This window comes from Rhinopithecus roxellana, chromosome 16 (assembly GCF_007565055.1).
Source record: "Rhinopithecus roxellana isolate Shanxi Qingling chromosome 16, ASM756505v1, whole genome shotgun sequence".
Classification (NCBI taxonomy): domain Eukaryota; kingdom Metazoa; phylum Chordata; class Mammalia; order Primates; family Cercopithecidae; genus Rhinopithecus; species Rhinopithecus roxellana.
Window position 1 is genome coordinate 88037815 of NC_044564.1, and position 26817 is coordinate 88064631.

The following is a 26817-nucleotide window of genomic DNA, read 5'->3' on the forward strand; positions in this document are numbered from 1 at the left end:
TTAATTCTCTACTTACATTTGTCCCTTTATTTTCTGGGTTGTCAGTCTTCTGCATTCTATTTAGTGCCACATTTTCTGGGTTTTTGTTGGTGATTTTGCTGTTTCAAATGGCTGCAGGCACTGTGCTGAAGAGCTGCCCTGTTTTTTCTTTGTTTTTTGTTTTTGTTTTTTTTTGAGATGGAGTCTCGCTCTGTCGCCCAGGCTGGAGTGCAGTGGCACAATCTCGGCTCACTGCAAGCTCCGCCTCCCAGGTTCACGCCATTCTCCTGCCTCTGCCTCCCGAGTAGCTGGGACTACAGGTGCCCGCCACCTTGCCCAGCTAATCTTTTGTATTTTTAGTAGAGACGGGGTTTCACCGTGTTAGCCAGGATGGTCTCGATCTCTTGACCTCGTGATCCACCCATCTCGGCCTCCCAAAGTGCTGGGATTACAGGCGTGAGCCACTGCGCCGGGCCTGCCCTGTGTTCTGAAGCATAGAGAAGCTGTGATGTGCATAGGGGAGAAAATGTGTATTAGAGAAGCTTCCATCACATGTGAGTTCTGGTGCTATCAGTTCTGGTGCTATCAGTTCTGGTGCTGTCAGTTCTGGTGCTATCAGTTCTGGTGCTGTCAGTTATGGTGCTATCAGTTATGGTGCTGTTGACTGAGGTTCCCTGTTAGCGAATCAACTGCTCATCCACAAAGAGGAGAGGAAACGTGCCGGTCTGTACATGGAGCTGATTGGAAAGTGTGTTGTGTTTGGCTGGGACACAATGGTTTGGGATTCGCTAATTCAGTGTTGGAAGAGACTACAAAGCATGACTTCCCGGATCCAAGAATCGACTGTATAAGCTGTAGATCCAGCTCCTGGATTGGGTGGCATTCTCAGAAAGCTCTCCCGCTTGGATCCTCTAAGAAATGACATTGTCTCATCATCTTCTTCTTCATCTCCTAATCCTGGGTTCCGTGCCCCTCGTCTGGGCAGCTTCCCGGCTGTCCCGGGTGGATGAGGCCTCTCACGTGGTCTGTCACATGCTACAGTCATTTTCCAAGGCAAGCACTGGGCCATGTGCACAGTAGGCCATTTAATAACGGCCTTATGTCCACCCAGGCACACCTTCAGTCTGAGTGAGCCAGGCACTTCCAGGGACAGGCACAAGCAACTTGGACTGAGTCTGCTGGAAAAAAACAGAAATCAGGCAGGCAAGTTCATCAATAAGTGGAAAAAACCCTCTTCTATATTCACATGGAGAATGATGCGGCCCTTTGGGGGTTCTCAAGGGGACGTGATCGGCTCCAATTGCCAGGCTGCCTGGGGCCCCACTGGGTGCAAATTGGAAACTCTGGGCAGGAGAGACCCCTGCCAGTCCCAGGCCTGAGTCAGCTCCCCCAGCTGGGAGGACAACCTGGCCTTGGCCACGGTCAGAACCTGCCTGGACAGCAGGTGTAGACTCTGGTCTGAGGACCCCGCTAAGCCCGTTGGGTGGGGGCCGAAACTGGTGGCTGCTCAGCTCCTTCTTTCTGCTCTGTCCACACAGACTCCTGCTGGCTCTGTGGTCTTGACACACCTGTTGCTGTGTTCCCTGAACCCCTGAACCTCTGTGTCCCCCTGTGGAAACAGAGGGGAGGACTTGCGCCCAGGCAGATTGGAACGGGTGGCCATGTCTCTCTCTGTGGGCAGGCACTGCCGGCAAGGCGAGGACAAGGAAGCTGGGGGTCCAAGCCAAGGCCTGAGTTTGTCCAGAGTCAAGTGGACAGCAGTAGCCAGTTTCCCCAAGCTGCCCCAGCACACCTGATGGCCATCTCTGCAGCCTGCAAAAGCCAACACATCTACCTCCTTTTGGGGCTGCTAAGACCTTCCCCAGGACTCTCTCACAACCAGGGATGAGGCACCTCCATTGTCCCTTTGACTAATGAGGAAACTGACATTCAGATAAATTAACAAGCCAGTTGAAGGTCATGGCCAGAGGGCGTCGCCAAGGCTTAAATCAGAGCCAGGAGCCTCCAGACCCAAGCTTTGAGCTGCGTTCAACACTCTCTGCTGAGCCCCCTCCTTCATCTCATGGTCTCTCTGGGGGTCTGTCAGCACCCCCCGTCTTAAGACACAGGCGGAACTGCCTCTTGTCTGGCGCACAGACGTATGCACAAGAGCAGAAGCATTCACTGGCAGTGCTTTGGTGTATTTCCTTCCAGCGTTTCTTCCTGTGTGTTTTCACTTCACAGTATCTCTAATCATTACACAACTCCATGAAGAGCATTTAAATGGCTCAGCCTTTTTTTTTTTTTTTTTTTTTTTGTAGACAGAGTCTTGCTCTGTTGCCCAGGCTGGAGCTGGAGTGCAGTGGCACGGTCTCAGCTCACTGCAACTTCTGCCTCCCAGGTTCAAGCGATTCTCCTGCCTCAGGTTTTCGAGTAGCTGGGATTACAGGCACCCACCACCATGCCTGGCTAACTTTTGTATTTTTAGTAGAGACGGTGTTTCACCATGTTGGCCAGGCTGGTCTTGAACTCCTGGCCTCAAGTGATCTTACTGCCTTGGCCTCCCAAAGTGCTAGTATTACAAGTGTAAGCCACCGTGCCCGGCTCGACCATATTTGATTATGTAGGAATAGCACTGTTTCCTTAACTATATTATTCATAATGTTTTATTACAAATAATCCTTCAGTGAACATCTTTATACAACACTATCTGCATTGCTGGTAACTTTGTTAGTGTAAATTCTCCAAAAGAGAATTACTAAATTAAAGGGTCAGAACAATTTTTAGACTCTTGCTCCAGTCACAAATTGCTTTCAGAAAGCCTGTACCAGTCTACACAAGTGATTCGATTTAAAGGCAGCAGGGGCCGAGTATGGTGGCTCATGCCTGTAATCCCAGCACTTTGGGAGGCCAAGGCGGGTGGATCATGAGGTCAAGAGATCGAGACCATCCTGGCCAACATGGTGAAACCCTGTCTCTACTAAAAATACAAAAATTAGCTGGGCGTGGTGGTGCGTAACTGTAGTCCCAGCTACTCAGGAGGCTGAGGCAGAAGAATCCCTTTAACCTGGGAGGCGGAGCTTGCAGTGAGCCGAGATTGCGCCATTGCACTCCAACCTGGTGACAGAGCAAGACTCTGTCTCAAAAAACGAAAATCAAAACGAAAACAAAACAAAAAAGACAGCAGGTATAAGACAGTGGTCGTAGGCTGAGCTGGGACTGGCAGGGATCGTCAGGGCCAAGGGGGAAGGCCAAATTCAGGGCCTTGGCAGGCAGTGGTTATGCTGGAGGGCAGTGAGCACACAGGGTTGGGCCTGGGGTCAACGTAGAATTAAAGGAGGGTCATGACTCAACTTTCTGTTTGTAAGAGAGGAGTCCCCAGAGAGAAGCCTCGAGGGAACCTAGGACTTGCCACAGAGGCCTGGGGACAAGCTGGATGGCAGCTGCAGGATGGAGTCATGGGCAAGTCCTCCTGGGCTCACCTCCGGGCTGCACGACCTGCTGGGTGTGGAGCTGTCATGATGGGTCCCCTCTCCATGCTGCATTTTCATCTCTGAATGCTGCCACATCCAGGGGCTCCTGAGGGTGAAACGAGAGCATTTTTGCAAAGCATTAGCTCAGCACCTAGCACACACTGAGTGCCCAGGAATGGTGGCCATTATTATCATTATTTCAGCTGTAAGACTTAACTGGGGTTTCACCACTTACTGGGCTCAACAATTCACCTCCAGCTTCTCACGATTCCTAGTTCCTGTTCCTGGTGCAGTTTGCCAGTGGTCTGATCAGAGGAGGCTGGGAGGCAGTGATGTTCTCCATGCCCGGGGGCTGGCCCCCCTTCAGCAGGAGTCCTGGTCGGGATCTCAAATACCTGCAATCCCAGGATGTTTGAGGGGCTAAAGCAAAACAGAAAATATGACCTTTAATCTGGTGTAAGCCTAATCAAGTAAAATTAAATAATAACTGTAGTTAGAAGAAAAATGTTCAATCACATTCATTTATTTGATCTGCACTCCTGTGTGGACAGTTGCACACAGATAGATGTGTACTTGCCACAGGGGCTGTGGGGGAGATCATGTTGAGGTAGTGACATTGTGCACAACTTAAAACACTTTTTTTTTTCTTGAGGCAGTTTCGCTCCTGTTGCCCAGGCTGGAATGCAGTGGTGCGATCTCAGCTCAATGCAACCTCCGCCTCCCAGGTTCAAGCGATTCTCCTGTCTCAGCCTCCTGAGTAGCTGGGATTATAGGTACCTGCCATCAGAACCAGCTAATTTTTTGTATTTTTAGTAGAGACGGGGTTTCATAATGTTGGCCAGGCTGGTGTCGAACTCCTGACCTCAGGCAATCTGCCCACCTCGGCCTCCCAAAGTGCTGGGATTACAGGTGTGAGTCACTGCGCCCGGCCTAAACACTTTTATTTGGACTTTTTCTATTTCAAAATTTTTTTGTTAGACAGAGTCTCACTCTGTCGGCCAGGCTTGAGTGCAGTGGTGTGATCTCAGCTCACTATAACCTCCGCCTCCCGGGTTCAAGTGATTCTCCTGCCTCAGCCTCTCGAGAAGCTCGGATTACAGAGGTGCACTACCACGCTTCGCTAATTTTTTTTGTATTTTAAATAGAGACAGGGTTTCACCATGTTGGCCAGGTTGGTTTCAAACTCCTGACCTCAGGTGATACGCCCACCTCGGCCTCCCAAAGTGCTGGGATTACAGACATGAGCCACTGCACGTGGCCTCATAATTTTTTATAATGAATTTACGCTCTTAAAAAAATCAATCCAGGCCGGGTGCGGTGGCTCATGCCTGTAATCCAAGCATGGGAGACTGAGGTGGGTGGATCATCTACCTGAGATTGGGAGTTCAAGACCAGCCTGAGCAACATGATTAAACCCCATCTCTATTAAAAATATAAAAACTTAGCCTGAAGTGGTGGTGGGGGGCTGTAATCCCAGCTACTTGGGAGACTGGGGCAGGAGAATCCCTTGAACTTAGGAGGCGGAGGTTGCAGTGGGCCAAAATTGCGTCATTGCATTCCAGTCTGGGCAACAAAATGAGACTCTGTCTCAAAAAAAAAAAGAAAGAAAAAAAAAATTCAGTCCGTATATCCAGACAATGGAATATTACTTGGACCTAAAAAAAGAATCGCAGCTGGGGCGGTGGCTCATGCCTGCAATCCCAGGACTTTGGGAGGCTGAGGTGGGTAGATCACCTGAGGTCAGGAGTTAGAAACCAGCCTGGCCAACATGGCAAAATCCTGTCTCTACTAAAAAAAATACAAAAATTAGCTGAGTGTGGTGGCAGGCGCCTGTAGTCCCAGCTACTCGGGAGGCTGAGGCAGGAGAATTGCTTGAATTCCAAGCATGGGAGGCTGAAGTGGGTGGATCATCTACCTGAGGTCAGGAGTTCAAGACCAGCCTGACCAACATGATTAAACCCCGTCTCTACTAAAAATATAAAAAATTAACCTGACGTGGTGGCAGTGAAGCGAAGTTGCAGTGAAGTGAGGCGGCACCACTACACTCCAGCCTGGGTGACAGAGGGAGACTCCACTTGACAAAAAAAAAAAAAAAAGAATTGCACCATTGCACTCCAGCCTGGCAACAAAGCGAGACTCCATCTCAAAAAAAAAAAAAAAAAAAAAAAGAATCCAAAGAAATGAAATTCTGATACATGACAGAATATGAATGAACCTTGAAAACATGATGCTCCGTGAAATACTACACAAAAGGTCACACGTTGTATGATTCCATTTATGTGAAATGTCCAGAATAGGCAAATCCATAGAGACAGAAAGTGGACCAGTGGGTGCTAGGGGCTGAGGGGAGGAGGGAATGGGGAGCGTCTGCTAGCGGGGACAGGGATTCTTTCTGACGTGATGAAAATGTTCTGGAATTAGATAGAGGTGATGGTTGCACAACGCTGAATGTACTAAAAACCTCCTAATCGCACACTTTATGAGAGTGAGCTTTACGGTACATGAATTATATCTAAATAAAGCTGTTATTTAAAAATCAAAGTGTTTTGATATTTGGGAGTAAAAGAAATGTTACATAATTTTTTAAATTATTAAAAACAGAGAAATAAGGACTGTGTTCTAGAACATTGCACCTCCTCCCTCTGCCCTCCAGATCCCCATCTCTGACTCTGGTGGCCAGATGTCCCTAGCAGCAGCAGGGAAGCAGGCCAAGCCAAGTTCACCATCCCCTCCCACAGCACACCTGCTCCGGAGCTCCCTCTGACCTTCACCAATGGCCCCACATTCTCCCCCATCTCTCTAGGCCCCGATGTCACTCTCCCCTGTGGGCCCATGGGGAACATGTGGTAGCCTAGGCTTGGGGTCAATCAAGGAGATTTGGCCAGATTACCCCGGGAAGGTCATACCCTGAAGAAAGCAAAATCCTGACACTTCCTTGGCTTGCCCTTCACATGAAATGCTCTGCTCTGGATGTAAGCCGAAAGCAAGTGTCACCCTGGCTGGTTCTGGTCCCCAGTGAATCCAACCTTGGGTATTTCCTTGCAAATGTCAGCCTCAACTTCCTGCAAACACAGCCTCATTTCCAATTCTTGCCAGCTGTGCCCGATGATTTGTTGTGGCCACTGGGAATACGTCATGCCGGAGGATGCTGCTGGTTTTCCACCACGAACGGGCTGGCGTCAATTCAGCAATCATGGTATGTCAGTTTTTGGCCAGCTATGCCCCTTAGCTTTTCTCAGGGCTCTGTCCTCTGTCTCTGACGGACTGGTGCCACCCAGTCCTGCACCATCAGACAGGCTACGGGTGTGTCCTCGTGCCTCAGGTGGCCACTGCCCTAGGGCTGCGGACTGCATTGCTTATTTCCTCCTGGGGGCATGGAGCCCCTCCCTCCATAGACCTTTTAGTCAACCCTGAGGCTCTGCTGGACCCTGCACCTCCAAGAACAGAGGAACAGGATTCTTTATTTTATTTTTTATTTTTTCCTTTTTTTCCTTCTTTCCTTCCCTCCCTTCCTTCTCTCTCTCGCTCTCCTTCCTTCTTTCTTTCTTCTTGACAGAGCACAATCTCAGCTCACTGCAACCTCCGCCTTCCGGGTTCAAGTGACTCTCCTGCCTCAGCCTTCTGAGTAGCTGGAATTATGGGCATGAGCCACCACGCCCAGGTAATTTTTGTATTTTTAGTAGAGATGAGGTTCCACCATGTAGGCCAGGCTGATCTCAAGCTCCTTACTTCAAGTGATCCACCTGTCTCAGCCTCCCAAAGTGCTGGGATTACAAGCATGAACCACTTCACCCGGCCACAGGGTTCTTTAAATAGTAGGTACTCTGCAGCCTCTCCACCCTGCTGTGGAGCCTCCCCCAGGGGGCCAGAGCAGCGAGGCCCCCATCATCTGCCCTTTGAGTCACATGAGCTGGCTTAGCTGGCCTGACCCACAAAAACGGAATAAAAGCCTGGGTGAGTAGGACCTGCGGCCTTTTCCAGGGGCAACAGGTACCTGCGTGCCCCTCAGGGCCACCTGGGAGCCGGGTGTCAGCGTCCAAGTCGGGGAAGCTGTGGGGCTCCAGGAGCCGAACTTTCACTCCTCCCCTGAGAGAAACAAGCAACCCCAAGAGGCCCATGGCATGAGGCTGCTCTCGGTGAGCACGGCAGAACGAGATTTGTGGCCAGAGAGTGCAGTGGAGGGTCTGCTCTGTTAGCTCTTTCCATGCAGGTGTGCCCCCCGACGCAGGCAGCTTTTATTGAGTGCCATGGTGTGCCAGACCCTCGCAGCACGTGGAGTCTCCGCAGGACCACCTGGAAGCTTTCAAACACCTGAGGCCAGGCCCACCCCATCCCACACAGCAGAATCTCCAGGGGGTGGGGCACACCTCAGGCCTTGGAGATGCTGCAGGGTAGCTGTGTGCAAGACTCACTTGGCGTGAGACAGGGTCATGCAGGTCTGACAGTGACTCCAACCAGCAGCTGAGATGGCCCAGCGGGTCCCACACTACAGATAGAAAAACCGAGGCCAGAGGAGCTGCGGGGGAGGTCAGGGTGACTCTGCCTTCCTCCCACAACCATGCACTCTCTTTTCCCCTGTACTTGCAGTTTTTCTTTTCTTTTCTTTTCTTTTTTTGCAACGGAGTTTTGCTCTTGTTGCCCAGGCTGGAGTGCAATGGTGTGATCTTGGCTCACTGCAACCTCTGCCTCCCAGATTCAAGCGATTCTCCTGCCTCAGCCTCCCGAGTAGCTGGGATTACAGGCGCATGCCACTGTGTGTGGCCTTTTTTGTTTTTGTTTTTTGTTTGTTTTTGTTGTTATTGTGGGACACAGTCTCACTCTGTTGCCCTGGCTGGAGTGCAGTGGCACAATCTTGGCTCACTGCAACCTCTGCCTCCTAAGTTCAAGCAATTCTTGTGCCTCAGCCTCCTGAGTAACCAGGATTACAGGCACACACCACCACGCCCGGCTAATTTTTTTGTATTTTTAGTAGAGACAAGGTTTCACCATGTTGGCCAGGCTCGTCTGGATCTCCTGACCTCAGGCGATCCGCCCGCTTCGGCCTCCCGAAGTGCTGGGAATAGAAGTGTGAGCCACCGCACCTGGCCTACTTTTAGCTGTATAATCTGCCTTACCAGAACTGAGCATTACCCCAAATCTCACCTCTCTGCTAGAATCGCAAACAAAGTCCTACATAGTGAAGTGTTGACTTAGGAAACTGGGGGTTGTTTTCTGATTTGTGTGTCATACTTCAGAAAATTTCTAATGGAACCCTGTTGTTGCAAGGAAACAAGTTCTTCAACCATTCATCCGTCACAGCTGAGTCAGAAGCGTTGCGTCATCCCATACCAGCCGACCTGCCTACCTCAGGCCCTACCCACCGGGAGCTTCCATCCTGCTGGTTGTCCTGAGGCTCTATGACCCACAGCACGAAGACACTGCAGCCTGGTCATGCCCTTTCCATCCTCTGACATCATCTTCCAGGAGTAGGAGCCCAAGCTTCCACAGCCCACCTGCTCCCACCTACTGCCACCTTCCTGCCACCACACACTGTCAGGCCTTTGTCCTGTCTCCATACCCTTCTTCAGGTCACAGGTCTTCCTGCATTCCCCCAAGCCACTTGCCTGGCCTCCCTGGGCTCTGCTCTTCCAGCACTGTCCTCCCCATCTGATGCTCCTACCAGGGTATCCTCCCCATGGTGTGACCCAGGGGGCATTCAGGCAAGTGGCCTGGCCACGCTGGACCTGCGCACTAAATAGGTTGCCTGACTCCACTCAGAGGCAGACCTACCCCAGGGGCCAATTGTAGACTGAGCTCCTGCTGGGCATGGCCAGACCCTGCTCTTCCTTCTACCCAGTGACCCTCGACGGGCCCTGATGTGAGCAGAGGCAGTGGGGCTGGCCCCATTTCCCTTCCTCCCTTCTTTCATGAGCATTTGTTGAATGCCTTCTGTTGCCAAGACTGTTGGGCATGACCATTATGCCCATCTCACAGATGAGCAAACTGATACCATGGTCCTCTTGCTTGCTGGGGCCCAGCTCCTGGAACTGCATCTGCATGGAGCAGGTGTGTGCCTGCACGTGCCCACTGACTGGGACAGGCTGGAGCACAGCCTGGACTTGGAAGAAACTTGTTTCACCAAAGGGGCTCCCTGGCATTGTGGAAGCTAAGGTGATAGCTGTGGGTGGAGGTCACTGCCTCCACTCTGAGGCCTTGAGAAAGTTACTTAAAGTTGAAAAGTCTCTGGGTGAGACCTCAATGTACTCATCTGTTCTAAACATCGAAGACAAATGCTGCCCCATAATCCTGGCACTTTGAGAGGCCGAGGTGGGAGGACCACTTGAGGTCAGGAGTCCGATACCAGCCTGAACAACATGGTGAAACCTCATCTCTACTAAAAATACAAAATTAGCTGGGCGTGGTGGTGGGCGCCTGTAATCCCAGCTACTCAGGAGGCTGAGGCAGGAGAATTGCTTGAACCTGGGAGGCAGAGGTTTCTGTGAGCTGAGCTGAGATCCTGCCACCGCACTCCAGCCTAGGCAACAAAGCGAAACTCCATCTCAAAAAAACAAAAACAAAAATAGAACACAAAAAGCAAACCTCCAAAAGACAAATGCTGGCATCATGACCCTGGATCATGCAGCCTCAGGACGCCCAGCAAAGCAGACTACAGTACATACACTCCCCGTCGCAGCAGCAGGGAGATGGAAGCTCAGAGATATCTAGTGACCTGCCAAAGGGCGCATAGCCAGTGCTGTGAAGTCCTGACTTCCAAGGTCGGTCCAAGGATCCCTCAGGCTCCATCTGCCAGGATGCTGAGCTGCTCCTGAGCCCAGCCTGAGATTCCCTGCAGAGGAAACTGTGACCTGTCCACTACTGACTTAGCTGTGTACTCTAATGGTCATGGGTTGGCAGAGAGAATGAGCTCCACCGTGGGAGGTGTGTAAGCAGGGATGCGTGAATTCACCCCTAAGGGCTCAGAGAGCACACAGTACTCTCTCAGGGACAGGCTGTCCCCCACTCCCCACAGCCTGGGCTGCTCCCTTGGGTGTAGCCATCTTTTCCCATGCATATCTACAAGTGTGGGTGGGCAGCAGCCGGGGGTGCTGATGAACCTTCTCCAATGCTGGCAGGTATTTTGCCCACACACTGCCAGTGTGGCCTGTTGGGAGCAGGAGGAGGCCAGATAGGTGTGTGCTGGTCTCAGAACATGCTTAGCTCTGTCCCATCCTGGTTTTCCCTTGGATAGGCTTGAACACACCCATCATGAACAGGTCTGTGGACATGGTGCCCTTCCTAGATTGACTGAATCCACAAGGAATTGGTAGCCTTTTAAGGTGGGCAAGCAGGATGACCAGCCTGCTCTGCAGGGCTGGATACTGAGGCTCAGGAAGGATCAGGTCTTGCCCAAGTTCACTCAGCTGGTTAGGGGCAAGGTTAGGGGGTCTTTAGCCTCCAAAGGTAAGACAGAAAATATCCTTTTCCACCCCGACCTCTACCTGGAAGACTCCTGCCCCAGGAGGTGCAACTTAGATCCCTGTCCCTCAGGCCTCTCCGTCCCGCAGAGCTGGCATCTGCTGTTTGGCCTCCTCCTTGTGTGAGCTCTGGGCTCATGCCAGTGGACTTGAGCCCCGGAATGAACGCCTGTCTCACAAGGTAGATGTGAGGATTAGATTATATAAATAACAGGCAAGTGCCAAATGCATAGCCCCACACCTAGCACACTGTTTAACCACTGGCTCTCTGGGGAGAAAAGTCCTGATTTGAGGTGTTTGCCAATTTCCATAGTGTAAATACTCCCAGCATTGCTGACTTCAGGCTACAGGGTAGCACTGCTCAACCCAGAGCTGGGAAGGCATGTGCACTGTTGCCCCTCACAAGTTAGTTTCAGCCAGTGCCAGTGTCCAGCAGGGCTCCAGGAAGTCCTGCTTCTCTGGGTAACAGTTGGCTTGGCATATTCTTCCCTCTACATTGTGAAGGTGAGATATCACCTCTGCTGGCTTTTATGCCACACGAGTTACTTTGTGCTAGGGGCTCCAGGGCCAGCAGCCCACAAGCATCTTTTCATCTCTGAAAGTGTGTGTGTATCTGATGGGGGTGTCAGCCCAGGGAGATGGGGACTGACATAAGAATACTCTGGTATCTCCCTTATGCCTCAGTTTCCTCACCTAGGATCATGGAGGCTGGGGTGAGAGTGAGGTGTTAGCTCAGGGCATTGACTGGAGCAGGGCTCAGAACTTAGCAGTATGGTTACTGACACAGGTCACCTGCTGCATTATGGCCAGAGACGCCCAAGAGAGGGCTTGTCCGTGGGGGTCTAGTGGAGGAAGGAGAGAGAGATCACGGAAGACTTCTTGGGAGAGGTGGCATCTGGCAGAGGTGGGAAGGAAGAACATTTTGGGTCAAGGGGCTTCTGGAAGCCTCTCCATATCCCATCCAAGGCATTCCGGCTCAGCCTCGGTCATGGAAGTTCTGGGATTTAGAGCATATAACTTCTGCCTTTGGCGCCTCACTTTGCTCTAGATTGTGAAATGGGCACAATGGTCACCAGTGCCTCCCTGGGTGATGATGAGGTCCTCATGGTTCCTGGTGGTGAAGTGAGGGCAGGAAAAGACATGCTGACTCCCACCAGGCTTAGCCCCAGGCTGGGCTCCTGAGGGTGGCTGTATCCCTGGTCCTTTTCTTCCTAGCCTGCCCATTCTGTCCTAGCACCGGGCCTTGAGGTCTGGCGCGCCGGGCTGCGGCGTGCTGAGGCGTTGAGCCTGCTGCCTCCTCTCAGGAACAAATGGGGTCCTCTGCAGCTGACAGCCCTGCGGAGCGTTCCAAAGAACTTCAGAGGCCAGGAGCGCTATCTCCAGCAAAGAGCCGCGGGTGCGATCCCAGGTAGCCGGCCCGCAGGTGGCCGCGCGCACCCGCCCGCCTGTCCGCAGCCAGGTGGGCGTGCCAGGCCCAGCCCCCTGCGCCGGCCCGGGGCGGGGCGAACGGAGCCCCGCCCTCCCCGCGCGCCGGGTCGGAGCCGGTGCGGGAGCGGAGTCGCGCGAAGCCGGCAAGAGCACGCGGGAGCGCGGCCCCGCAGTGGCCCGGCCCGAGAGAGCAGCGCGCAGGAGCCGGAGCGGCGCAGCGGCCCCCACCCCAGCGCGGACCTCGCCCGGAACTCGGACCCCGGCCTCGAAGCGTGATCTCGCCCTCCTCGCAAGCCCCGGCCGCCGGGCCGCGGGCATGGACGGCGTCCGCTCGCCCTGTGAGTGCCGAGCCTCCCCCCAACGCCGCTCGCCGCCTTTGTGTGCACGCCGCGGCGCTGCAGCCCCCTCCCCGCGCGCCCCTCCCGCGCCCAGGGCCCGCGTCCTTTGTGGAGCCGCCGCCAGGCCGGTGCCTTCCTCCCGCCCCCGGGCCTCCCTATCCCCTTTACAGCTGCCTCCGGGATAGCCTAGCAGGACCCTCCCGGGCCGGGGCTGGGCAGGGCGCGAGATCCCTCTGCCGGCCTCCGGGGCCCTCAGAGACACCCTAGCAGGTCCTCTCTCCCAGGGTTCCAGGGACACCACAGGCCCGTCCCTCTCCGCAGCCTGGGGCTGAGCAGGGCACGGACCCCTCCTCCCCAACCCGAGCCTCTGGTCCCGTTTGCAGCCCCCCTTTCCCAGGGCCCCCAGAGACGGCCCCCGCAGGCTCTCTCCGCGGTCGGGGCTGGGCAGGGCGCGGACCCGGGGCGGCGCTGTCTCATTCCGCGGCCTGGGCAGGTGCGGCAGGGCGGGCGCTCACGCGGGCCTGTGTGTGCTTGGCCCACAGAGATGGACGGCGATGGCGGCCGCCGAGACGCCCCCGGCGCGCTGATGGAGCCCGGGCGCGGCGCGGGGCCCGCGGGCATGGCGGAGCCTCGGGCGAAGGCGGCGCGGCCGGGGCCCCAGCGCTTCCTGCGGCGCAGCGTGGTAGAGTCGGACCAGGAGGAGCCGCCCGGCTTGGAGGCGGCCGAGGCACCGGGCCCGCAGCCCCCGCAGCCCCTGCAGCGCCGGGTGCTTCTGCTCTGCAAGACGCGCCGCCTCATAGCGGAGCGCGCCCGCGGACGCCCCGCCGCCCCCGCGCCCGCAGCGCCGGCCGCGCAGCCAGGAGCCCCCGGAGCCCCCACGGACGCCGGCCCCGAGCCCCTGGGCGCGCAGGAGCCCTGCCCGGACCCCATCGCAGCGGCTGTCGAAACCGCGCCTGACCCCGACGGCGGCCCCAGGGAGGAGGCGGCGGAGACCGTGAGGAAGGAGGATGAGGGGGCGGCCGAGGCGAAGCCTGAGCCCGGGCGCACACGCCGGGACGAGCCCGAAGAGGAGGAGGACGACGAGGACGATCTCAAGGCCGTGGCCACCTCTCTGGACGGCCGCTTCCTCAAGTTCGACATCGAGCTGGGCCGCGGTTCTTTCAAGACGGTCTACAAGGGGCTGGACACGGAGACCTGGGTGGAGGTGGCCTGGTGTGAGCTTCAGGTGAGGGCGCCCCAGCACGCAGGGGGCTTCCCGCAGGGTCTTTGCGCGAGTCGTCCTTGGGCCTGTCCTTGCTCCTGCGCCTGGCCTTAAGAAGCCCTGGGGGCGACGGAGCTCCATGTGTGTCGCCCTCTGTGTGGGTGGCCGGCAGGATGCGTACCAGGTGTGCGGACTGCATGTGCGGCCCGGCTGTGTCTGTGCGCAGGTTGCGGTTTGTGAGTCAGCTGGTGGCGAGGGCAGGCCTCTGGTGTGCTTTTGGTGTAAGTGTGCGCGCTGTGGGCATAGAGAGGGCCCTGGAGAGTGGGCCCCGGAGGCTGTGTCTCTTAGGCGGCTGCTTCTCCAGTCCTGATGACCTACTTTAATGACCCAGGGAGTCTGGACTGTTGTGTCTTTGCAAAACAGTGTGGAGGCTTCAAGGCCTGGTGTGTGCAGTTACAGAGTGGTTTGGGGGCTCTGAGCTGCTCATAAATTACGACTTTCCTGTGTCCGGCAAGCTGTGGCTGCCCCAGCAGGGAGACCTGCAGAGACTGCTTCTGACCCTGGGCCTGTGACCCAGAGGTGGTGCCTGGTAGAGTTCTGGGGCCGGCTGGGCAAGGCCTGGAAATGTGGGTAGTCGCCTCTGCTGTTCTGAGAACTCCATTTGTTCACAAAATGGACGTGTGAGAGGTCTTAAAACCGAGTCATGCAGAATGCGGGTGGGGGTTTTCTTGGCTGCAGAGGCTCTGGGTATGCATTTTTCATAATCCTGCCATCTCCGTGGTGTCAGCCCCAGCCCTGGAAGATTATATAAACAGCCACCCTAGCTGTCTTGGGCCAGCCTTGGAAGCAGAGGCCATGCCTGTCCAGGGGGTGTTTATAGGCCTCCCTCCTTGGAGGAAGGCAGCTGTCAGGCGTGAGCCAGTCTGGGAGAGTGCCGGCTGGAGGTGTAAATGTACTTCGTTGGCCTGTAAAGTTAGCTGGCCATCCAGTCCAGGGCTGACACGGGGCTGGGGCTAGCTGGGGCAAGCTGTGTTCTAGGGCCGCCAGCCACACTGCAGGACGCTTGTATTTTTGGCTCAGAAATGGGATTCAGTTGCTATATCCTCGGGCCCCTACAGGGTGGCCTGCATGTGTGTGCAAGTCTGGCTGATTCGGTGGGTGTCGACCTGTCGTCAGCCTCTCTCCCAAGACAAAGAGCTCCAGAGACCTGCCTCTCCACCACCTCTTGGTTCTGCCTTGGAGATGTGGCTTTTCAAGGCAGGGGTCAGTGGCATTGTGTGAGGTCCTTAGGAGGGACTGAGCAGCTCCCCTCTTTCATGGCCCTGCAGGTTCCGATGGTACGGGAAAGGCAGTGGGTGGGGCAGCAGGCTGTGATCTGGGGGTCCTGGGGTGTGCTGGGCATTCCTGCTGCAAGGGAAGACAGAGAGAAGAGAGGTCCTGAAAGGGGAGATGACTCTTGATTCTGGTGAGCAGTCTTCCTGCTCTTGCCCACCGACCCGAGCACCCTCAGGTGCTGCCTCCCAGGGCTGCCTGTGCAGCCTGGCGGATGGAGCAGGGGTGCTGCTGCAGACTGGATTTGAGTTAGATCTCAGCAGCCAGAGCCTGCTGATTTGGCTGGGGCATCTCAGGCGCATGTGACTTTGGAGCTTGTTAGTTCCCATTCCCTTTAAGGAAAGGCAAGCAGTTCTGTCTCTGGGTCTGTCCCCTGCGGGCAGGGGGTGGAGCCTGGCCTCTGTCCAGGGGTCTCTTGCTCCATGACTCTAGATGGGAACAGCGACCTAGAGGTGCTTCTGGTCTGTATGCTTCTTGTCTATATGTTGATGTTCCTTGCCGGGATGTTATTGGTGCCCCAAGCCGGTGGTTTCCCTGAACCTCCCCCAGAAGAAATACCTCCAACATTTGTCCCTGGTCAATGTGTGTCATTTGGGATCAGCTCCCTCTGTCTGTGCTGATCTGAGAGGGTTTTCCATGAGAGGGAGTCTGGACCCACTTAGAATAGCCCCCTTTGCTGAGAACCTGGTGTGTTTTGGGGCTGTGCTGGAAGCCGCCTCATCACAAACTGTGAGGACTGAGGGGAACAGCCCCCAAGGTCGCCAGTGAGGAGATGGCAGGGCACTGTGGGATCAGGGGAGGAGGGCCCCTGCCTGTGTGTAGAGTGGTACAGGCTGACTTTGTGCAGAGCTATTGGAGGGACTGATGCGGCTGCCTGTGTGATGTCGTGGGTGTGGGCCAGGGGCTGGTGGGCGTGTGGAATGGAAGAGGGTCGGTTGTAGGGCTGCAGGGAGATCAGGGCTGTGGGAGGGACGCTGGACTCCGCAAGGGGAGTGTGTTCCTGGGTGGGATGCGGGGTCAGGTCTCACTGAGCAGAGGGGCCACCCTGCCAGGGAAGGGCGACAGATGGCCGCTCTTTCTCTAGGTGTGTTGGCTTTGTGCCGGGAGGGGCTCTCTTAGTCCACAGTGTGGAGATGCCATCCGGCACATGACCCCCGCATTCTGGGCATGGAGAGGGTTCCTGGGAGTCATGCTTTACACAGCGGAGGGAGGGTCTAGGGAGATGTTGCCTTCAGCCAGGAGCCCTTCTTGGAATTGCTCTTGGCCTCCATCCCTTTATTCCCCTACGCCTGCAGCACCTGCAGTCTGCCCAGGTGCCTGGGCTCTGTTCCCCTTCCTGCCCTCCGCAGGCTGGGGGGCCTCCCTGGAGAACTGAGAGGTGCTAGTGGGGCTCACTTGTGTTTTTCAGGGTTCCTTGCCAGACGGGGGAAATGCCTTCATGTGGACCTAGTAAGCCTGGCTTAGAGGACATCTGATTTCCTTTGATAAATTAGCGTTGGAAGAGCTCCGTAGAGAGAGTGATATTTATTTATCTCACATCTAAGGGCAGTGAGGTGTTTCACCTTCTGAATTCTCCAGGTGTGCAAAGCTGGAACATGCACTGTTTTTTGTGGGAGAAGCCATTTAAAAATACCTCCCTGTCATTCTTCTCTTGAATAAACTTTCATTCTTGGCAGCAGAACACATTACGGTAACAAAGAAGGAAGTAAAACACCAGAATCCCACCGCCTTCCTCCTTGCCCACATGTCCCGTGTTCCTGTGGCCACCTTTGGCCAGCCCTGGTCCCCCCGCAGACCCCTGTACTGTCAGACAGGGTGTGGGGTAGCCTGGGGCTCCGTGTCGGCTCTGGGAGCATCTGCCACCTGCCATAGCCGGCTCAGCTACACTGGGGATGCCCATCTGGGTTCTGGGTCACTGGCCTGACCTTCTACAAGACCCTCCTCTAGGGGGTGGTGAGGCCACAGTACGGCACAATGGGGAGGTGCCTGGCCTGGTGCCGTGGCCACCACTTGCTCTGCCACCTTCTGTTGGGTCAGCACAACCTTGTTCCCTCCTCGTTTTGGTGTTGAACTTTTGTGACTTCCTTGCCCTTCCTGGCTACCCAGGTTGCTGGACCAACACTATTCCATGTGGCTCAGGGCTCCTGCTCTCACTTGCCTCCACCTTTGAGTTGGCCATAGGTCCCCAGGTTGAGAAAAACTAGCCAACTCAGACCCAGGGAGGCAGCCTGTTTGCCTTTCCTGGACCTTCCTGTTTCTGCTGTGTCTCCCTCGGGTACCTGGAGTAAGCTTGGTTTTCATCCCCTTTAACAACACTGACCCCTCCCTGTCAGTAGCTCCCTACTTTTGGGGACACAGGGTCTTAGGACCTCAGTGCCGCTGCCTCTCAGCTGCTGTGGCAGGGCTAGAACCTGAGTTTCCTGAGTTGGTGCTGGGGCCTGCACCCAGCATGGGGGTCTTTCTACTTCATGGAGACGTGCATTCCTTGATCCTTGGCTCAGAGCACTTGCTGGGCCCTGGCAGAGCAGTGTGAGGCCTATAGAGGACTAAGGGTGGGGGTGCTGCTGCTAGTTCCAGAAAGTTACAAAGTAGGTCTTGCTGCTGCTTGGTGCTGCCCAGAGGGGTCAGGAGCAACGTGTCCTGCCCAGCCGGGTGTCTCAGTGTCCTGTCCATCTTCCTGGGTCTGGGAGTGGATGATGCCTGTGGAGACTCGCTGTGTAGAGCCTGTGCCAAGCCGGTGGTCCCCCCACCATCCTCCAAGGACAGCCCAGCCACCCGACAGCCTCTGTCCTAGCCGTGAGCAGCCGTGCCAGTGCCAGTGCTGAGCTGGCCCGCCGTCCCCTGCAGGTGGGATCCTTATCACCTTTCTAGGCAGGCCCTCTGCATGTCATGGGCCATGCAGCCTCCGGCCAGGGTTTGGGGCACTGGAGAGCCTGCGTGCTTTGCACCGATGCCCTCTTGTTGGAGGCCAGCCTCACCTGTTTTCAGCCCTGACCCAGCTGACATGGGGAGAAGAGGAGACAAGGGGGTGAGCTGGTGCTGAGCACAGAGGAGGTGCGTGGCACTCACTCACTGGGGCAAGACAGTCAGAAGGCTTGACCCGATTTGACTGCTGGTCACCCCTTTTTAAAATTCTCTGAAGTGCTTAATTTTATTGGGAGAGTTGTAATTTGAAATCATTTGGATGCTAGCACTGAATTTGTTTTCCTGGGTGAGATGTTTTCTGCGCCATGCTGACCATGGTTTTGGTTTAGTTGGCAAAAAAGGCTGGCGCTAGCTGCCTGAAAGGCCTGTGCAGACGGGCTTTCCCTCCCTCCCACCAGGGCAGAAATGTGGGCACCGAGCTCTCAGTGGTGCTTCTGTCCCTGAGTGGTGGTGGCAAGGTGTGTGTCAGCAGCGATGACAGACAGCAGCCTGTGCAGGCCACCGTCATGGGGTACACGTTGAGGCTCAGGCACCACAGCTTGTTTTCTGCTAGAAGCAGGTGCTTCCATGGCTCAGCGGTGCCTCGTGGGCTCCTGGCTGAGCTGAATCAGGACCAGGCCGCCATGGACTTGAGTGTAGCTGTGTTGCTCTCTGAGTCCTGGAGGGAGGACCCCAGCACTGGCTCAGATGTGTGGAGGGCCAGCCCCCACATGCTGCTCATTTGATTTGCCTTTGTCAAAGCTTGTGTTTTCTCATTCCTCGTCAGCATGTTAGGAGGTCTGCCAGGGCAGCTGGACACGCCCTCCTGCAGCACTGGAACCTTCCGTGGTGGCAGAAACATACTACCTCTGCATTTGTGTCTGCAGGCCCTGCGGAGTGCCCGGGATGTGGCTGGGGCAGCTGTGGGTCAGTGTTCTTATTTTTCCTCACATTAAACGTGGATACGAATGTCCACACCTGCCCTGGCTGCTTCACGGGTCACCCGCGTCTCCAGGCTTGATCTTGGGCCTTCCTCTAGGCAGCTGCTTTTCCAGAGGATAAAACAGACCCAGGTGACCTAGAGGTGGCCACTGGGATACCAGACAGACCCAGATGGGGACAGCTTATAGACCACCTCACAGCAAGGGAGATAAAGGGGCCGGGACACATCAGGGCTGGAGAGGCCAAGGAGGCATGAGATGGGGCCTGCTGGAGACTCCCGGGGAGGACAGGATCGGGTCACTTGGGCTGTGAGGACCCAGACTTGGTGACAGTGCCATGACCATGTCAGGCTCTGGGAAGCAAGTGGCCACCAAGTCCAGGACAAGCTCCAGGTCAGCAGGAGGATCTCGTGGGCCCTGAGAGTTGCATCCCCCCACCCCTGCCCTGTCATTTCCTGGGATAGCTGGGGGCTTACTCTCAGGTTGGGTAAAGCTTTGTTGATGGACAGCTAGACAAAAGATATCATCAAGAGAAGGAGAGGGAGCAGACGTTCCAGAAGGTTCCAGAGGCCTGTGCCCGGGTCTCAACAGCGCAGGCTTGTGTGTACATTGACTCAGTGAGCATTTGTTGAGTGTGTGTCCTGGTTCTAGGCCTGGGGCTACCCTAGTGAGCAGGACAGGTCACCGCCCTGGGAGATAGAGCCTGTGAGAGCCGGAAACGTGTTGGGCAGGTTGGGGAGCTCTGAGGGAGGCCGGAGTGGAGTAAGGTTTTAACAGGATCTCTCTGGCCACCTTGGGTATAGTTGGGGATGAGGGTAGAGGCAGGGGACTAGCAGGGAGGTGACTGCCACTGTCTAGGTGTGAGACTACAGGGCTGGTACTGGGTGGGATAGAGGCAGGGAGGGGAGAAGCATCAGATTCTGGGTGCAATTGAAGGTGGAGAGCACAGGATTTACATCAGATCTGAAGGTAGAGAAGGTAGGAATCGTCTGGGCGCGGTGACTCACGCCTGTAATCCCAGCACTTTGGGAGGTTGAGACAAGTGGATCACTTGAGGTCAAGAGTTTGAAACCAGCCTGGCCAACACGGTGAAACCCTGTCTCTACTAAAAATACAAAACAATTAGCCAAGTATGGTGGCGGGCGCCTGTAATCACAGCTACTTGAGAGGGTGAGACAGGAGAATCGCTTGAACCCAGGAGGCAGAGGTTGCAGTGAGCCGAGATTGTGCCACTGCACTCCAGCCTGGTGACACAGCAAGACTCCGTCTCAAAAAAAAAAAAAAAAAAAGGCTGGGCGTGGTGGCTCACGCCTGTAATCCCAGCACTTTGAGAGGCTGAGGTGGGCGGATCACGAGGTCAAGAGATTGAGACCATCCTGGCCAACATGGTGAAACCCCATCTCTACTAAAAATACAAAAATTAGCTGGGCGTGGTGACGGACGCCTGTAGTCCTAGCTACTCAGGAGGCTGAGGCAGGAGAATGGTGTGAACCCGGGAGGCGGAGCTTGCAGTGAGCCGAGATTGCACCACTGCACTCCAGCCTGGGTGACAGAGCCAGACTCCATCTCAAAAAAAAAAAGAGAGAGAGAGAGAGAAAAGGTAAGTAGGAATTATGGTGGCAGCAGCTTTGGGCCTGGCAGGATGTGGCTGCTGTCCTCGTGCGGGAGGAGGAAATGTGGATTTGGGGGAAGAGCAGGCCTTGGCTTGGGATGTGCTTAATCTGAGTGCTTCGTAGGTGGCCAAGGGTGGTCCTCGTGGGATTGGGATCTCCCAGGCTGATCCTGAGTTGGGAGCCTGGGTGGGCACCCCAGGAGTGCAGGGATGGGCCAGGACTGTGTCTCAGGGGAGTCTGGAGGGAGGAGCTCATCACCGTGCCCAGAAGGGCTGCCCAGGACAGGACAGGAGGGTGCTCCAGGATGCCAGCACTGTTTCAAAACATGATTAATGCAATGGGCAGCAGATTCTGAGTTTTAGGTGCTAAGACAAAATTGGGAACTCTACTGTACCTTAAAGACAACTGTCCCTTCCCTTGGGAGTTACCCTTCTTCCCACCCCTGGGCCCTGCTGGCCACCATGAGTCCACGGTCTGGGTGGGGCTGGCCAGTAGTCCGGGGCTGGCTGGGCTGGCCCCTCACCTTCCAGGACAGCTGGGACCTGCAGCCCTTCTATGCCCATAGGCATCTTGTAGGTGTCTGTTGGGGCCTGTGGCTTGGGCCTGGCTTCAGGCTGCAGCTGGAAGATACCCAAGGTGATGGCATGAAGCTTTAGGTCACCTCGTTGATGGAGGAGAACTTGACCTGGCCCAGCAGAGGTTTGGGCCCTGTGTCTGGGTCTCCCTTGTAGTCTGCCCTGGCTGTGCAGCCACGATGAGGCATCAGCATCTGCCTGCCATGATGGGAAGCGGGGTTTGGGAGCCTCGCAGCCAGGAAGGACATCACCCCAAAGGTCCCGGCCACCCTGCGCTGGTGCACACAAAGTACTTCAGGGTTAGGAGGGCCCTGCCATGTTCCCAGTGTGTGGCCATGGAAAGGCACCTGTTTTTGTGAGCCTTGGTTTACCCTTTTGTGCAGTGCAGATGGTGCGAGCTGCCCTTCACGGCTGGGGCACTATTGAGAGAAGTGTGTTTCACCTGAGCACACAGGGTCCTCAGGTCAGCCTCTTTTCACCCCTCTTGCTCCCTCTGCAAAATAAACAGTTTGTCTCCAGCAGAGATGTGGAGAGCAAGCCGAGCCAGCAGGTGGAGGCTGGTTCCCGAGGCTGCCTGTCTACCCGCCCAGGAGCTGTGGACACCCATGCCGCTGTTGTCTTAGCGCTTGAGCTGCCGATAAGGAAAAGGGTGTGAACAGCAGCAGCTGGGATTTTTGAAAAGCAAGCTAGGATCTGCCTCTGACCGTAGACAATTCAGGGCTGCGTTTTGGGGAATCTCAGCTGGGTGGAGAGGCCTGAGCAGGGATGCTGGAGGTTGGCAACCTGAACACTGTCTGCAAGTTTTCCTGCTTCTGAGAGTTTTCACATCCAATTCTCTTCCCTGGAGCATTGAATTCTAAGGATTTCCCAGAATACTTGATTACAACTTCTAATTTAAGTTAGCTCTCATTAAATTATATTAACTTTTTTTTAAAAGAACAGAAGAAAAGTGGTCAAGGCAGTGCAGTATTAGTGAAAGAACAGACCAGTTGATCAATGGAGTAGAATAGCAAGCCTGGAAATAGACCCTCATGAATAAAGTCAACTGATCTCTGACAAAGGAGCAAAGGCAATAAAATAGAGACAAGATCATCTTTTCAACAAATGGTGCTGGAACAACTGCACATCCACATGCAGATAAATGATTCCAGACATAGACCTTGCACCCCTCGCAAAAAATAAAATTGGCCATATGCCTAAATATAAAATCCCAAATTATAAACCTAGTTTTGGCAGTGACTTTAGACGTAACACCAAAGCCACAGTCCTTGAAATAAAATAATGATAAGCTGAACTTGATTAAAATTAAATGCTTCTGTTCTGTGAAAGACACTGTCAAGAGAATGAGAAGACAGGCCACAGCTGGGGAGAAAATATTTGCAGTGACCCATCTGCTTAAGAACTGTTGTCCGAAATATACAAAGAACTCTTAAAACTCAACAATAAGAAAACAATCAGCTAAAAAAAAAAAATAGGCCAAAGAGCTGAACAGATACCTCACCAAGGAAGACACACAGATGGCACATAAGCATATGAAAAGATGTTGCCCATCATAAGTCATCAGGGAATTGCAAATTAAAACAGTGAGCTCCCACTGCACACCTACTAGAATGGTCAAAATCTAGAACACTAACACCAAATACTGGTGAGGATGTGGAGTGACAGGAACTCTCATTCATTACTGGTAGGATTGCAAAATGGTACAGCTATTTTGGAAGGTCTTTTGGTAGTTTCTTATAAAACTAAACGCACTCTTACTATGCAATCCAGCAACTGCGTTCCTTGGTATTTACCCAAAGGAGTTAAAAACTTAGGTCCACACAAAAACCTGCACACGGATGTTTATAGCAGCTTTATTCATAATTGCCAGAACTTGGACGCAGCCCAGATGTCCTTCAGCAGGTGAATGGATGAACACACTGTGGCACATCCAGACAATGAAATCTCATTTAGTGCTAAAAGAAATGAGCTATGAAGACATGAAAACACAGAGAGGAACCAGAAATGAATATTTAAGTGAAATAAGCCAAATCTGAGAAGGCTGCATATTGTATGATTCCAACTAGATGACATTCTGGAAAAGGCGAGAAACCATGAAGACAGTAAAAAAAAAAAAAAAAAAAGGATCAGTGGTTGCCAGGGGTTAGAGGAAGGGAGGGATGAAGAGGCAGATTTGCAGGACAGTGAAGCTGTTTTGTATGATACTTTACTGGTGAATACATGTCATTATACATTTGTGAAAACCCATAGCATGTACAGCACCCAGAGTGAACCCAAGTGTAAATGGTGGATTTTAGTTATCATCAGTATTGGTTTATCAATTATAACAAGTATACCACACTAATGCAAGATGTTAATAATAGGGGAACCTGTGTGTGGATGTGAGGGAGTGTATGGGAACTCTACTTTTTGCTCAATTTTCCCATAAATCTAGAATGTCTCTAAAAATAGTTGATTAATTTAAGCAACACAACAGCTACATTAAAGATGTTTGCAGAAACGGGCCGGGTGTGGTGGCTGATGCCTGTAATCCCAGCACTTTGGGACGCCGAGGCGGGTGGATCACCTGAGGTCAGGAGTTTGAGACCAGCCTGGCCAGCATGGTGAAAACCTGTCTCTACTAAAAATACAAAAATTAGCTGGGCGTGGTGGCGGGCGCCTGTAATCCTAGCTACTTGGGAGGCTGTGGCACTAGAATTGCTTGAATCCAGGAGGTGGAGCTTGCAGGGAGCCAAGATCACGCCACTTGCACTCCAGCCTGAGCGACAGAGTGAGACTTCGTCTCCAAAAAAAAAAAGATGTTTGCAGAAATGAAAAAAAAATCACCCATAATCCAAGTGAACACAACTGCTTTTATGTTTGAATAGGACTTTCTAGGTCTTGTTTACATGTATATATCATTTAAAAATACAGCTGCAGTTCAAGGGTGTCACAACTTAAAATCTGTCTCTGGAGTGTCTTTAAAGCTATCGTTTTGCAAGAGGCCATGGTTCTGAGGTTCATTCCTGGTCTTAGTGCTGTTTTGAACCCTTTGTTGAGGCTGGCTGCAGAAGGGGTGCTGTCACTAGATGTGTTTGGGGAGTGGTGGGTCAGGCAGGTGTTGGTGTTAAGGAACTTCTCAGAGCCTTTACAATGCCCACTGTGTTGTGAAGCTCTTGAAGTGTGCGAGGGGGAAGGTGTTGGGCTGCCCCTTTTTTTTCTTTCATTTTACAGTTATCTTATAAGCCAAGACTGGCTCGGGGAGGGGCGTAACAGGCTGACTGGTGGTAGAGGGTCACTGGGGCTCCCTCTGGCATCCACCCCCCCCATCCACCCCTCACCCCTGCTTTCTGGGCACTGTGTGTGCCTGCTGTCCGGTGGGGGAGATGGGACAGTTCTCAGCTGTGAGCTGACTGTGGGAAGCAATGCTGACCTTTGATCCTACTCAGAATCGGGAATCTGGAGATGGCCAATGTGACAGTCCTGGAGGTGGCTCAGCAACATCAGCTGGGACATGGGGCTTTCTCTCTGTTTCTTCTGTCCTCATCCATGTTGGCATTTTGCCCCTAGTCTTGCTTGGCCTCATGGCTACAGTAGGGCTGCCACAGCTCCAGGCATCACAACCACATTTGATGGCGGGAAACAAATGGGTGGTTAGGTGGGGGCCAAGCAGTCAAAAGGTCAATTTCTCAAGTGGCTTTGTTCCTATTTTAATCCATAAAGAGAAATATTTAGCAGGGATTCTCTGGTCTCCTTGGTTAGCATGGGTTTGTGTGGCCCACTGTAACTGTGCGTGTATCTGGGAGAGGCTTGATTGGTTTAACAGGTTATGATCTGTTCCCTGGGGCATAGTGAGTTTCTGGGTTTCTGTTGGTCAGGAGGGTGGCAGGCTGTGGGTGGAGCGTGCCTGCTGTATCTGTCTTGCTTACCTTGTCCCCTTCAAGACCGTCAGTGTCTGTGTGTGCTGGAGCCCTCCTCTACCTGGGCCTGCAGAGGACAGCACAGCACACATGCCTGCTGCATCTGCAGGCTCCTCCCTTCCCACAGCTCCCACACCCGGGCATCTGTGGACCCTGATGATTTTCCTTCCCTCCTGAGTGGCCACCCCAGCTCCCTACCCTCTGTGCCAACCCTGGCAAAGCTTTTTCCTCTCTGCCAACAGTCTAGTTTTCATGTACCCCTAATGTTTTGCTTTGGGAAACTTCGGAAAAACCAACAGAGAAGTTGGAGTTACCAGTTGTTGGTGTTTGCCACTGTCCTGTGTATCTGTGCCTGTGATTTCCTGACCCATTTGCTGTTCACCCCTGGGTGCTTCAGCCTGTGTCTCCTGGTAGGAACGAGGATGCTCCCACATCGCCTCCACCCCCTGCCATGCTCCAGGCACTCCAGGATAGGACCTGAGGCGCTCAGTGAGGTCTCAGATGGGTGGACTGCACGTCCCCGGGAAGGGATCCGGGAAGTCAAGGATCGCGTGTTGTGTCTGGTTGTCATGTCAATTTCAATCCAAAACAGTCCCTCCGCCTTTTGTTATTACTGTTCTTAAATCTGTCAGCATTGTCTTCTGAAGGTTTAGGGCCAGTGGTCTTGCATGGAGACCCCATCTGGATCTGTGTGGCGTTTCTTTTTTTTCCTTGAGGGAGTCTTGCTCTGTCTCCCAGGCTGGAGTGCAGTGGCGTGATCTCAGCTCACTGGAACCCTCTTGGGTTCAAGCGATTCTCCTGCCTCAGCCTCCTGAGTAGCTGGGATTTATAGGTGTACGTCACCATGCCCAGCTAAGTTTTGTATTTTTAGTAGAGACACAGTTTTACCATCTTGCCCAGGTTGGTCTCCAACTCCTGACCTCAGGTGATCCGCTTGCCTTGGCCACCCAAAGTGCTGGAATTATAGGCGTGAGCCACTGTCTGGCCCTGTGTAGTGTTTCTGTACGACCGTGTGAGGTTGTGCATTCCTGGCTCGGGTGCTGCGTGTGCAGGTCAGAGCCGGCTAGGCTGTCCCTGTGGGGGACCTAGAGGAAGTCAGAGTGCTGTTATTAACACAGAAATGACCATGCTCATGTCAGTGGGGCACCCCTCTAGAGGCATATCTGCTCCCTGGGAGGGAGGTGCTGTGATTCCCCCCTCAGTAAAGCTTCCCAGTTTACTAAGGAGGAAACTGAGGTACAGGAAAATACAGGATGTTGTCCTGTACACCCAGGCAGCCAGGGGCTGAGTGGGGACCCGCACAGCCTGAGGGGTTGTGGCACACCTGAGGAGGGTGGACTGCAGGCTCAGGTGGTTCTGGGGCTCAGGGTCGCCCGGCTCCCTCCTCCCTTTAGGTGCCTGAGGCACCTGAGCTGGTTGAGTGGTTGATGCTACCAGGACTTGCTGTCAGCCTTGAGGGAGCTGAGCGGCTGCAGGTTCCCCAGGCAGGCGGGGCTTGCTGGCAGGAAGAGGCTGATGGGAACCCACCTGTTGCCCATCCAGCTGCTTTGGGTGGGGCCCCTCCTCAGGCTTCACAGGGCTGTGTTGTTCCTCCCACCTGCCAGCCCTGGACCAACTCTGTTGAGTTGGGGGAGGGTGCCCGGGCATTGGGTTTCATGGGGATGGGGGGGATGGCCACTGTGGAGGGGGATGCTTGCTAGG

The 26817-nt window shown here is 54.2% G+C and overlaps 1 protein-coding gene across 10 annotated transcripts in view; it reads left to right on the top strand.

Moving 5' to 3' along the window:
- The first annotated feature begins 12431 nt into the window (after window positions 1-12431).
- Window positions 12432-26817, top strand: part of WNK2 (WNK lysine deficient protein kinase 2) — a 141192-nt gene continuing 126806 nt past the window's right edge. For 9 of the 10 annotated variants that reach the window (XM_030919434.1, XM_030919438.1, XM_030919437.1 and 6 more), the window contains exons 1-2: window positions 12432-12651; window positions 13194-13876. In XM_030919434.1, the coding sequence (XP_030775294.1) occupies window positions 13196-13876 (681 nt within the window). In that variant the 5' untranslated portion in view covers window positions 12432-12651; window positions 13194-13195. Of the gene's footprint in view, window positions 12652-13193; window positions 13877-26817 lie in introns of those variants that run through there. The other variant, XM_030919441.1, reaches the window with a different exon arrangement.